Source organism: Mobula hypostoma, assembly GCF_963921235.1.
Source record: "Mobula hypostoma chromosome 8 unlocalized genomic scaffold, sMobHyp1.1 SUPER_8_unloc_2, whole genome shotgun sequence".
Taxonomy (NCBI): Eukaryota; Metazoa; Chordata; class Chondrichthyes; order Myliobatiformes; family Myliobatidae; genus Mobula; species Mobula hypostoma.
In genome coordinates, this window is record NW_026948125.1 from 429,639 (window position 1) to 443,383 (window position 13,745).

The following is a 13,745-nucleotide window of genomic DNA, read 5'->3' on the forward strand; positions in this document are numbered from 1 at the left end:
TATTCCTATCGCACAGCAAATTATCCTGTCTGTTCACCTGCCTGTCCTTCTTGCCATCTTTGCTGCACAGTATCTTTGACTTATTTCTATTTTTCTCTTCCTCGACCCTAACACCCTGGTTTCCTTCCCCCTGCCAGCTTAGTTTAAACCCTCCCCGACAGCTATATTTAACAATCCCGCCAGGATATTAGTTCCTTTTGAGTTCAGGTGTAACCCATCGTTTTTGTATAAATCATACCTCCCCCAAAATAGATCCCAATGATACAAGAATTTGAAGCCCTGCCCCCTGCACCAGTTACTTAGCCACACATTCATCTGCCTAACTCTGCTATTCTTACCATCATTAGCGCGTGGCTCAGGCAGTAATCCTGATATTATTACTCTGGAGGTCCAGCTTTTCAATTTCCTTCCTAGCTCCCAGTAATTTTCCTTCAGAACCTCCTCTCTTTTTCTGTCTATGTCATTGGTACCAAGATGTACCAAGACTTCTGGCTGCTGGCCCTCTCTCCTCAGAATACTCTGGAACCGATCTGAGACATCCTGTACCCTGGCACCAGGGAGGCAACACACCATCCGGGTATCCTTGTCCAGCTCGTAGAATCTCTTGTCTGTTCCCCTCACTATGGAATCCCATATAACTACTGCATTTCTCCTTGCTCCCTTGATCACGGCACTGGGCAGAGTGCCAGGGTCCCGTTCGCTGTGGTCTTCCTCTGTCAGTTCAACCTCTCCAACAGTATCTAAAACGATATATCGATTTCTGAGGGGGACTGTCACAGAGATGCTGTCCACTATCTCTCTATGAGTATTATCAATCACCTCACTTTCCCTAATTAGCTGAAGGTCATCAAGTTGCAGCTCCATATCCCTAACACGATCCTTAAGGAGCCTCATCTCAATGCACCTGGGAGTCTCCCAGGGTCCCCACATCCGGCACTCCAAGCACAACACTAATCCTAGATGCATGCCTCTAATGCTACTGTTATTACTAAACTGTTATAAATAAATAAATCTGTAACTTACCCCTTTAGTGAGACTCAACAGTCACAGGAAGCCTCCTCCCGTTTCAGCCTAAGCCCATTGAGCCGAAGCCCTATCACTCTGCGCCCTGTCACTCCGCTGCCCGCTGGATATGGCGGTGTTCTTTTTGAGCCTTCCAAGTTCTGAGGTCACGCGCCTGCGCAGTCGTGCCTCTTTTATCCCAAGTAGTTAAAAAAAAAATCTGAATTTTCTCCCAAAAAACGGCGACTTACTCTGCTGCCTGCTTGCTGTGAATCGAAAAAAAAAGTTGAAGATTGCTTCCTTTTTAAGCCTTCCACGCTTTGAGGTCACGTGTCCTTATCAGTGAGTCCTCCTCCCCTACTCAAGCGAGGGTACAATGTTATCAAACTCTCAATGACTCTGCAGGCTGAGGAGAACTGGTAATGAGCCTGTCTTAGCTAACTGCTGAAGACAGAGTTTACTTCGGTTCAAAAATTCCTATTCAGTCCCAATTATTGTTTTAGCCAGAGGTTACATAGTTTAAAATGATTTTTTTATATCCCCAATTCCTCAGGTGCTATTTCACTTTATGACTAACCTGAAAGTGATCTTGTTCATTCTTTCCCACCTCTATCAGTTAATCACACTGATCTCTACCCAACAATGACCCAACCCCTGCGCGACCATTCCCAACTGTTTTCTGACGTCTCTGTATACTCCATTTACTGGGTTCCCACAACATCCTCTTTGTCTCTTCCATAAACTCCTGGAATCTTGTTGGACTCAGAGATAATCCCATGGGCACGGTAGAATGAGTTTGTCAGTGGGCTGTAGGAAGGGAGATGGTTCATTCAGCCCCCACAGTCCCGTGGATGGCTGCATAAGGGTGTTCTTTTACTCCACCCTTGTCTGTTACAGCTGTGCGTTTGCCAACACACCCAAGTACACGCAAGTGAAGGCATTGGGCGGCACCGTGGTCAGGAAGGACTGGATTCTCGACTGTTACAAGCGGAGACGCCGGCTCTCTCACAAACGGTGCAGACATCTTCCCTCTTCTTCCGCCGGTCTGCCTGCCCTCTGTCTGCCCTTCAGACCTCACACCCACCCCTACCTTGCTCAATTTAGTTCCCTCTTTCTTTCACTTTATCTCCCCACTTAGTTTTAATCTCTGTGCCTCGGCCCCTACATGCCTCCTCACCTTCTCCAATAGACCTTCCCCATGCCCCCTTCTCAGCCTGTTTCACTGTGTGCCCCCTCTCTCTGTCTGGTTGTCTGCCCCCTCCTTTCCTCCCCCCCCACACCTCGCTGTCTCGCCCTCCCCACCTCCATCTATCTGCCACCTCCCTCACCTCTCTGTCCCCCACTCTCCCTCTAACCCACTCATCTCCAGTTACCCTAACCCCACTCCCCACTCCCCACTCTCCACACTGACGCCTGTCCCTGGCCCTTGACAGTTACCTGCTGGATGGGCCTGCTTCAAGCAGCGAGGAGGACGAGGGGGATGAAGGACCCAGGCCCCCAGTGCAGACAGCTCACAGGAAGGTAGGAGAGATTGAGATGGTGGAGTGGGGTAGCAAACGGGTGTTTTGAGGGGAGGATGTGCGGTGAAGGAACCTCTCCAGGGTCAGAAATGGGCAATGAAAAGCTCAATCGCCAAGGGGTGATTAACCAATTCCGAGGGCCACTGTCAGCCAGATGGGTGGTGGTCTGGGTGGGATGTCACAATCACTGAGGGATGATTTCCCAATGCCGAGGGTCCCCATCAGCCGGATGCTTGGTGGTCTGGGTGGGATGTCCCAGTCACTCAGAAGTGATTTCCCAATGCCGAGGGTTCCCATCAGCCGGATGCTTGGTCTGGGTGGGATGTCCCAATCACTCAGGAGTGATTTCCCAATGCCGAGGGTCCCCATCAACTGGATGGGTGGTGGTCTGGGTGGGATGTCCCAGTCACTCAGAAGTGATTTCCCAATGCCGAGGGTTCCCATCAGCCGGATGCTTGGTGGTCTGGGCTGCGATGTCCCAATCACTCAGGAGTGATTTCCCAATGCCGAGGGTTCCCATCAGCTGGATGGGTGGTGGTCTGGGTGGGATGTCCCAATCACTCAGGAGTGATTTCCCAATGCCGAGGGTTCCCATCAGCTGGATGGGTGGTGGTCTGGGTGGGATGTCCCAATCACTCAGGAGTGATTTCCCAATGCCGAGGGTTCCCATCAGCTGGATGGGTGGTGGTCTGGGTGGGATGTCCCAATCACTCAGGAGTGATTTCCCAATGCCGAGGGTCCCCATCAACTGGATGGGTGGTGGTCTGGGTGGGATGTCCCAGTCACTCAGAAGTGATTTCCCAATGCCGAGGGTTCCCATCAGCTGGATGGGTGGTGGTCTGGGTGGGATGAGCCAAGAGTGAACAGCTCTGTCCCCACAGGCCCCTCAGCAGGAGACCCGAAGCGAGCAGCAGGATGCTGTTCCGAGCACCTCCCGGCAAGGCGAAAGGATGCCCACTCCAGAGCAGGTCTATGAAGGGTCCACAGATGAGGAAACACAAGGTACAGATACGTTTGTGGAAGAAAAACCTCCCCCGTGTCACCTGGGTCACTGATGGTGGGCTGCTCCTCTGCTGATTGCCCAATGCCCCCTTCCCACTCTGCCCCTCTCCTCCCACGCTCTCCCCTTCTACCCACACCCTCTCTCCTCCTCAGCTTGGCTCAGGCCTGCTCCTCCTCCTCGTCCAACTATCCATCTCTCTTTACTTCAAAACGCGCTCATTCTCAGATTCCCCAGCCATTAGTGCCCTCCATTTCCAATCTCTCTCTCTCTCACTCACTCACTCACTCACCCTCAAATCAGGTGGCCAATTTACAGCAGCAGCTGAAAAACTGATGCACCCCACATGCCATTAGGATGTTAGATGGAAACGAAGAACCCGTTTTCCAAGGTAACAAAGTTGTTTACCTGAGCTAGTTCTATGTTTGGTCAACTGCCTATAACCTTTCCTATCCTGGTATCCATCCAATTGTCTTTTCAATAGTGTAAAGAAGCTGCTACTCAGGTCCCCCTTAAATCTCTCCTCACTCTCTTTAACCCTGTGTGGTTCCCCAGCACTGGGGAAAAGACTATGTACATTCAAGTCATTTATTGTCGTTTTAACTATATACACGTATGCCGTCAAACGAGACAATGTTTCTCCAGCTCAGGGTGTAAAACACAGTAGAATATATTACACATAACTTAGGAAAGTGAGAATGACAGTAAATCTACCAGTGAATTACACAAAAGTAAAGTACATGAATGAAATACTGTAGCGTACAGAACTGCCAACACTTGGAATGTGACGCTGCAGAGAGTTCAGAACCCTGATGACCTGAGGCAAGAAGTTGTTTCCCATCTGACTGTTCTTGTCTCTATGCATCGGAGTCTCCTGACTGATGGCTGAAAGTCAGAGAGGACGTTGGTGGGATCCTTAATAATACTGAGGGCGCTGATTATGCAGCGCTCTTGATAAATGTCCCCAGAGGATGGTAGGGAGACCCCTACGATCCTCTCGGCTGTTCTCACAGTCCTTTGTAGGGACTTCTGGTCCAGTGCTCGACTGCTCCCATACCAGATGGAAATGCAGCTTGTCAGGATGCTCTCAATGGTGCTCCTGTAAAATTCAGTTAAGATTCGGTGTGGGGGTTGGGATTGGGAGAGGCCTCTCTTGCCTCAATTCCCTCAGGAAGTGGAGGCACTCCTGTGCCACCTTATGCAGAGAGGTGATATTGAGGGACCAGGTGTGGTCATCCGTGATGTGAACTAGCAGGAACTTGATGCACTTAATTCTCTCTGCAGAGGAGCTGTGTATGTGCAGAGGGGCATGATTCATCTGCACCGTCCTAAAGTTCCTACTCATTTCCTTGGTCTTCTCCAGGTGTAGACTTGGGTGGTGGTTCTCGAAGCAGTCCATCAGCCGCTTCACTTCCTCTCTGTGCTCCAACTCATCATTGTTTATGAGGCCAGCCACTGTTGTGTCATCCGCTCACCTGATGACGTGGTTTGAGCTGAGTCCTGTGACGCGATCATGCATCAGCAGTGTGAACAGCAGCGGGCTGAGCACACAGCCAAGGGGAGCAACAGTGCTCAGTGTAATGGGCCTGGAGATGTTGCTGTCCACATGGACTGACTGTGGACCTTCTGTTAAGAAATCCAGGATCCAGTTACAGAGGGAGGTGTTGAGATCCAAGGTGGACAGTTTCCCCACCAGTTTCTGGGATATGATGGTCATGGTGCTCTTCATCATTTTATATACCTCTTCTGTGTCTTACACTGTACTGAACAAAGCTGCAACCTGCCCACCCCCCTTCCATAACTCAGTCCCTCAAGTTTCAAAAATATTCTCGTAAATCTGCTCTGCACTCTCTTCAGTTTAATGGCTTCTTCCTTTCAGCAAGGTGACCAAAACTGAACACAGTACTCCAAGTGCAGCTTCACCAGTGTCTTGTACAACTGCAACGTAACTTGAATTTGGTGCCCTGACTGTGCCAAATGCTGCCTTCAGCACACGTTCAAACTGTGCCACCACTTTCAGGGAACTATGTATTGTATCCCAGTCCTTTTGTTTTACAACACTGAAGATTCAGAATCAGCTTTATTAATCACATGTACATTGAAACCTACAGAGAAATGTGTGCATTACATTAACAACCAACACAGTTTGTGGTTGGCAGCCCACCTGAAAGCGTCACCAAGCTTCTGGCACTAACATAACATGTCTAATAATGTTCAGCCGAATAACATGCACCCAACACACAAGACTGGCCTCTGGACCTCGAAATGCATGACAGGCCACCTTCGAGCTTCCAATCTCCAGACATCGGCCCCGGACTCACTGACCTCCATCCCTGGGGTTCTACTGTTCGCAGTAAACTCCTTACATGGTTCAGCTCCCCAAGTGTGATACCTGGCACTTGTGCTTGTAATCCAATCTGACACAGAGCGGGTTTGAAACCTGACACGAAGGTGGACGCTGGGCATCTTTGAGACCCCAACCACTGACCTTCACACCCCTCCTCCCCCCAGTGAGCAACAGGTTAACTGGTGTCTCCGTTCTCTCTCACTCCAGGAGCACAGAGGATGGTTGATGACGATTCTGGCTGTGACACAGAAGATGAGATTAAAAGGTGGGTCTCAAATCTGAGTGCATGCACTCGTGTCCTGCACCTCCCCAGTGCCGCTGGAGAAAATCCCACCCTGCCATCCCAGGACATCCATGGCTCAGTCAGAGAGATGGACGGAAGAAGGGATCAAAGAAGGGGATGGAGGGAATTTCAAGGCCTAGACAGCTGAATGCCACAAATGTCAGAGAGATGGGAATTGATGGGAGAGAGACTTGAGATCAGGATTGGAGGAGGAGGAGGGGGGTGATTGAGGGAAGAGTGTGGAGTGGGCAGGGATGTAGGGGGCTGGAGGGTTTGGTGATTTCTGTGTTGCTTTCTCAGGGCAATGGGTTTAACCCGTGACTCCCACCTGCCCAGGGTCCAGGATGACCTCCAGAAGCAGCGAGAGGAGGAGAGCGATCCGTACGCGGCGTCCACTGACGAGAACACCGACATAGAGGACACAGCACCGGAGATCAATCTGCCCATTCCAGAGCTGCCTGGTTTGTACCTGGGACACCACCCCTTCCCATCCCTGTGACTGCCCTCTGCCCCTTTCAACCCTCTCGTCTCTGGTCCCAACAACACGCCCATTCTATGTCACCCAATGTCCCTGTCTCCCTGATCTCCCATTCTCCAAAGCACATATTTCCAATACACCTTGATTTCCTCCCCCAGCACCACATCCCTGCACTCGCCCCGTAACCCTCCATCTTCTCGATATCCAGAAGCCTCTCAGATTGAGACTCTGGGGTTAGGATGGGAGAATCCCTGGATCCCTGGGATCCCCATTACCGTCTGAGTGAAGGAATCTCTCCCCATTTCTGTATATAAAAGCCACCCTTCCCCTCTTATTCAGATTGCTACCCCTGGTCATAGACTCCCCAGCGCAGTGGTCCCCAACCACCGGGCCGCGAGGAAACAATATGATTTGGCGATATGAAACGATATGAGTCAGCTGCACCTTTCCTCATTCCCTGTCACGCACTGTTGAAGTTGAAGTAACCTACCAAATCATACCAAATAACACATAAAACCTAAAATAACACTAACATATAGTAAAAGCAGGAATGATATGATAAATACACAGCCTATATAAAGTAGAAATAATGTATGTACAGTGTAGTTTCACTTAACAGAATTGGGAAGATTAAGCCAAAACTGATTTGTGGGAAAAAAACGGCACGTACTCGCATGCGCAAGTGGTGCCCGTGCAAGGCTTCATGGTCATGGTAGTCTTTCTCGGGGTAAACACAAGTGTCCTGTATTTGACTGCTACTTTTGTCCTTTATTTGGGAGTGAGAAAGTTGGCAACCCTACTTGAACACCCCCCGACCCCCGTCGGCCAGTCCGCAAGAATATTGTCAGTACTAAACCGGTCTGCGGTGCGAAAAAATTGGGGACCCCTGCCCCAGCGGGTTGGGAGATGGGGGGAGCTACAGTCCACATTCCCCGTGTCGAAGGGAGAACAGAGTGAGTGTGTGTGACTGAAACCATTTGTTTTCCACAGACCTCTTCATGGGGAAGCACTTTCTCCTGTATGGGGAGTTTCCAAACAATGAGCGTCGCCTGTTGACTCGTTATATCACTGCCTTCAATGGGTGAGGAGGGAGCATCGGGCTGGGGGAGGGTCAGCGGGGACGGAGCACCGTGTCGCGGGAGGGACAGTGGGGAGTGAGTTCCAAGCTGCAGGGATGAGGAGCGAGTGAGTGTCGGTTACGGAGTAGGAAGTGACAGTGAGAGAGAGCTATGCAGCAGTGAGGGAGTGACGTGTTGCAGGGAGGGAGGGTGTGCTGCACTGCGGGAAGGTAGTTTTCTTTACAAAGTATCAAACTTCTGTGTTTGTGGTGTCTCTGTGGGCAGTCTGGCCAAGTTTCTTATTGTACTAGGAGACCATTCAATAATCTGATTACAACAGGTCTTGGACCCTGTGGGGTATGTGCTTTCGGGCTTTTGTATCTTCTGCCCGAATGGACAGGGGAGAGGAGAGAATGTCTGGTGCATGGGGTCACTGATTATGCTGGCTGTTTTACTGAGGTAGTGGGAAGTGCAGACAGAGTCCTTGGAGGGGAGGCTGGTTCCCATGATGTGCTGAGCTGTGTCCACAACTCTGCAGTTTCTGGCAGTCATAGGCAGAACAGGATTGGATGCTTCTTGTGGTGCATTGATATAAATTGATGAGGGTTGACAGAGACATGCTGAATTTCTTCAATCTCCTGAGGAAGAGGAGGCCCTAGGGAGCTTTCTGGGCTATCATTTCAGGCTGCCGTTTCTTGGCTGTGTTTGGACTAGGACAAGCTGCTAGTGATGTTCATAACCAGGAACTTGAAGCTGCCTACCTGAGCACTGCTGACATAGGAAGAAGCGTGTATTCTGCCTGCATGCGTATGTCACTGACAAGTTCTGTTTGCAGACAGTGAGAGAGAGGCTGTTGCCTCTACTGCAGTGGTCCCCAACCACCGGGCCGCAAAGAATATGCTACCGGGCTGCGAGGAAACGATATGATTTGGTGATATGAACTGATATGAGTCAGCTGCACCTTTCCTCATTCCCTGTCACGCACTGTTGAACTTGAACCCCCCCCTGTTGGCTGGTCCGCAAGAATATCGTCAATATTAAACCGGTCCGCGGTGCAGAAAAGGTTGGGGACCTCTGCTGTACTGTAGCTACAAGCTGACCTGTTGTGTAACTCTTCCTCTCTGCAGCTTGCTGGAAGACTACATGAGTGAGAGTGTCAACTTTGTGGTCACAGCTGAAGATTGGGATGACCGATTCGATGAGGTGAGTGGCCCTCCCATATTGTCTCTTCCTCGCTGACCCTCCCATGGCACGATGCTCCCGCCACACCTCAGTGGGTGGAGATTATATGATTTATTGAAGCACTGACACTGGTCTTACTGTTTATTCCTCCTTGCCACCCGTCCCATGGCGCAACACTGCCTCCTCATCACCCCTCCCCCCACTGCTGTGACCCTTCCTCGCTGCCCCTCCCATGGCGTAGCACTCCCTTCCTCAATCGTGACCAAGGCTGCAGTGGATGGGACCTTGGTGGGTGGGGTATATGAGCCAAATGTATCAAGGCCTGACAATGGTCTTGTATTTTTCCCTCCTGCAGGCGCTGATGGAGAACTCGAACCTGGCTTTCGTCCGCCCCCGCTGGGTGTACACTTGTAATGAGAAACAGAAGCTGGTCCCCCACCAGCCTTACGTGGTGGTTCCCAGCATCTAGACCACCCAGCCATCTCTGGGCGGAGAGAGTGGAGTCCACCTTATCCCGAGGAACTCCCCTCTCCCTTGCTGGCCCCATCTGTCACTGTGCTCCCTTTCTCCCTCCGCAGAGAACACGAGGCCTTCTTCCTCATTACCCTTCCTTCAGCTGTCTGATGCTAAAAGCTTGGGGGCAATTTGGTGTTTCTGTTCTCCCCCCCCCCCACTCGTCTCTCTTTCACACCCCCTCTACCTCACTTGTACTGATTTTTTTAGTGCTCTCTGCACCTTCCCCTTAGTGTGTTGTGGACAGACACACTCCCACCTGCCTTTCCCTTGGGCATGAGGGTGCCACTCTTGAGCTGTTTTGTGGTTTCTCACTCTTCAGTTCTCATCTTTTATTGCTTCTATTTTGAAATACGGACAATAAAACGACGATTTCACAAACACCTCTCTCCGAGTGCCGTTATCATGACCCAGATGCTGTCCAGGCATGGGCTGGTCAGTGGGCAGAAACATTCACCTCACACACACGCCGGGCTGACACTGTCTCCCATAGGAGGGCGGCAGCCCGAAGTGTTCCGTGCTGTGCCCACCACACTGTCCACCCGAAGTGTTCCGTGCTGTGCCCACCACACTGTCCACCCGAAGTGTTCCGTGCTGTGCCCACCACACTGTCCACCCGAAGTGTTCCGTGCTGTGCCCACCACACTGTCCACCCGAAGTGTTCCGTGCTGTGCCCACCACACTGTCCACCCGAAGTGTTCCGTGCTGTGCCCACCACACTGTCCACCCGAAGTGTTCCGTGCTGTGCCCACCACACTGTCCACCCGAAGTGTTCCGTGCTGTGCCCACCACACTGTCCACCCGAAGTGGTCCGTGCTGTGCCCACCACACTGTCCACCCGAAGTGTTCCGTGCTGTGCCCACCACACTGTCCACCCGAAGTGGTCCGTGCTGTGCCCACCACACTGTCCACCCGAAGTGTTCCGTGCTGTGCCCACCACACTGTCCACCCGAAGTGTTCCGTGCTGTGCCCACCACACTGTCCACCCGAAGTGGTCCGTGCTGTGCCCACCACACTGTCCACCCGAAGTGTTCCGTGCTGTGCCCACCACACTGTCCACCCGAAGTGTTCCGTGCTGTGCCCACCACACTGTCCACCCGAAGTGTTCCGTGCTGTGCCCACCACACTGTCCACCCGAAGTGTTCCGTGCTGTGCCCACCACACTGTCCACCCAACCTCTACAACCTGGGCAGTGGGGGAGTTCACCACTGACCAAGAACTAAACTGGATCAGGGTTGGGGCTTCACTCACCCCTGACACCTCAAGGTTTTTCCCCCATCTGCAGGACAGGTGTGATGGGCCACCCCCCACTACCCTGGGTGGAGTCAGTCCATGTACTCTCCATTTCCCTGAGTGCGGTTAGTCTAGGCACTCCACATCTGCCACATTACTGCCGCCCATCTACAAGTCAGGAGTGTGATGGGACACTGCCCACTTCCCTGGGTGGGGTGAGTCCAAGCACTCCACATCTGCCACATCTCCTGTCCTACAAGTGAGGAGTGTGATGGGGCACTCTCTAGTTTCCTGGGTGAGTACGGCTTCACTGACCAGGAATTCAGCTGGACCAGATCTGGCCCTTACACCCCTCCACATCTATGTGACCTCCCCTGAACCCCGCACTGTCTCTGTTAACCCCTCCTTCCCCTACACCTCTTCTCCTTGTGATGTGTATAAATGACCTGAATGAAAGCATGTATAGGTGGGTTTGTAGATGATGGTGATGTCAGTATAGAAGACGGCCAAAGGTACAACAGGATATAAATCCGATGCAGATATTGGCAGAGAAATGGCAGATGGAGTTTAATCGGGCAAGTGTGAGGTCTTGCACTTTGGTAAGCAGCACAGTACACAGTTAATGGCAGGACCCTTAACTGTGCTGATGTACCGGGGGATCTTGGTTGGGGTCCAAGTTCACAGCTCCCTGAAAGTGGCCACATAAGCAGACAGGAGGCAGAAAAAATGGGGTGAGGGAGAGGGAAGGGATGAGGGCAAGGGGCTAGATCCCTTCTGATATCCCAGTTTAGAATCTCAGATGAGCACCAGTCTTATCCTGAAACTAATGGAATTAAGATCACTGGATCCAAAGTGTTCCCATCACACATGCCTGTCACTTGCCCTGTCTCATTCCCCACAAGGTTGTTAGTTATACAGCAAAGAGACACTGGAATCTCCAGAGGCTCTGATGAAGGTCCTACCTTCAAACTACTGCAGCGCTTTGCTGAGTGTCTACAAAGTGTCCCGTGAGACTTCGAGAACAAATGAAGCCCCTGGTTCTATGAGAATGGAGATATTTGGTTTTCTCACAATATCGTGGTGGATTTTCCCCTGACCATAACACTTCACTGGTACAAAACACAACATGACCTTTCGTATCCATCACAATCCCCTCATGCCTGCCCGGGCCCTGTCCATTCCTGCTGTGCTCTCTCACTGCATAAGAACACAAAACCCTTCCAACCTGTGCCAGTATTTAGTACAAAGACATCTGGAGTTCAGGCCTTTGCTCTGCGGTCAATGAAGATGAAGATGGGTGATGAAGAATATCCATGAATGTTAGAGTGTCACAGGTTGGTGAGTTTTGGTTTCAGATGCCTATGTGAGCAGGAGGCATGAGGGCTGGTCAGTTGCCTGGTGAGCCTGGATTTCAGGGTACCATCGGCAGCTAATCCACAGCTCTATACTGAAGATCAGAGCCGGAAGGTCAATCAGAAGTGGAAGCCCAAAGGCGGAAGCCTAGAGACTGGAGGCCCGGTGACCTGTCCAGGAGTTAGAGGACAGTCCGTGTGTGAGAGTGGGGGAAAGGGATTTTTTTTGCTGTTGTTCATTATTGCTTGTGTATTTTGTTTTATTGTGCTCAGGGTTGTTCTGCTGAGAATGGTGGCAGTACTATGTTGGTGCCAGAATGTATGGTGACACTTGCAGACTGCCCCCAGGCATCCTTAGGTGTGTTGATCATGAATGCAAACAACACATTTCACTGCACGTTTCCATGCACATGTAATAACTAAATCTGAATTTAATACAATATACCCCTGACCTCCTCTTGTTCCGATTCCCCATCATCTACTTCCCTCACCCCAACATTTACCTCTTTCATCTGTTTCCCCCACTTCTCTCCCAGAAGAGAATTCCTGAGATTCCCCACCTTCTGTCAGAAGTTCTCACCATCAGTGTTCAAAAGCTGCCCTGATTTTGTAATTCTGCTTCCTGAATTGAGACTCTCACTGGGGAAACATCTCCAGAACCCCCTTATTCTATGCCCTTAGGAACTGAGATGTTTCAGAAAAGTCACTTCCTCATTCTTGACGCCGCCCCTCCCCCTTCATCCTCTGCAATTTCCTGCCTTGGTATCAGAGGTTTTGTCAGAGATGGAACCCATGTCTCCTCAAGAGATGCAAGCTGCCCCAACTACCTGGCACCAACTTTGGTCCTGTAGCAAATGTAGACCTTGTCTGGGTCATCTCCTGATTGAATCATCACCTCTTTCATCAATTGTCAGTGCTGATTGGATGGTCATCTAGCAGGAGATGGGGTTTCATCTGCCAAGGAACTCGGCAGGCCAGGCAGTATCTTTGGAAAAGAGTAAACAATATTTCAGGCCGCGACCTTTCATCAGAACTCGAATAAGTTAATCAATGATGAGAAATGAGCTTGGCAGGCGGAGTCTGGAAGGGCAGATGGCCGTCTCCATTCCTGCCGAGGGAGATCTCTAGCTACTTTTCAATGTAACCTTCTGACTGTAAGCTTGGACTGAGTCAGCTATTACTGTGACATAGGGGAACAGACCATGAGAGGCCTGCATCGGACATTTTCATGCAGTACAAGGCGCAGATTGGAAGTCTGTTTGGGGCACCACTCCTCGCACAGACACTAGAGCAATGTGTGGTTAAGTACCTTGCTCAAGAACACAAATGCTGCCACAGCTGAGGGTCGAATTAGCGACCTTCAGATCCTAGATGAACAGCAACGTAGCTCACTACAATGCATGGGAATAATGAACAAATGGGTTGCATGGTGATGATAAATTCCATTAAATAAACATATGATTTGAATATACACAAACATAAAAAATTGAACAGGTATCCACTGTAATGTCTATCCACGGCCGCCTCTACTGTAAAGATGAAGCCACACTCAGGTTGGAGGAACAACACCTTGTATTCCGTCTGGGTAGCCTCCAACCTGATGGCATGAACATTGACTTCTCTAACTTCTGCTAAGGCCCCACCTCCCCCTTGTACCCCATCTGTTACTTATTTTTATACACACATTCTTTCTCTCACTCTCCTTTTTCTCCCTCTGTCCCTCTGAATATACCCCTTGCCCATCCTCTGTGTTCCCCCCCTCCTTGTCTTTCTTCCC

At 50.8% G+C, this 13,745-nt stretch overlaps 1 protein-coding gene across 3 annotated transcripts in view; it reads left to right on the forward strand.

Annotated features, from left to right (window-relative positions):
• The window catches only part of xrcc1 (X-ray repair complementing defective repair in Chinese hamster cells 1), a 40,304-nt gene extending 30,540 nt beyond the window's left edge, over positions 1-9,764 (forward strand). For 2 of the 3 annotated variants that reach the window (XM_063038991.1, XM_063038992.1), the window contains exons 10-17: positions 1,900-2,016; positions 2,436-2,523; positions 3,404-3,524; positions 6,077-6,134; positions 6,453-6,613; positions 7,621-7,711; positions 8,816-8,891; positions 9,226-9,764. In XM_063038991.1, coding sequence (XP_062895061.1) covers positions 1,900-2,016; positions 2,436-2,523; positions 3,404-3,524; positions 6,077-6,134; positions 6,453-6,613; positions 7,621-7,711; positions 8,816-8,891; positions 9,226-9,339 — 826 coding nt within the window. In that variant the 3' untranslated portion in view covers positions 9,340-9,764. The remainder of the gene's footprint in view (positions 1-1,899; positions 2,017-2,435; positions 2,524-3,403; positions 3,525-6,076; positions 6,135-6,452; positions 6,614-7,620; positions 7,712-8,815; positions 8,892-9,225) is intronic. The other variant, XM_063038993.1, reaches the window with a different exon arrangement.
• The last annotated feature ends 3,981 nt before the right edge of the window (positions 9,765-13,745 follow it).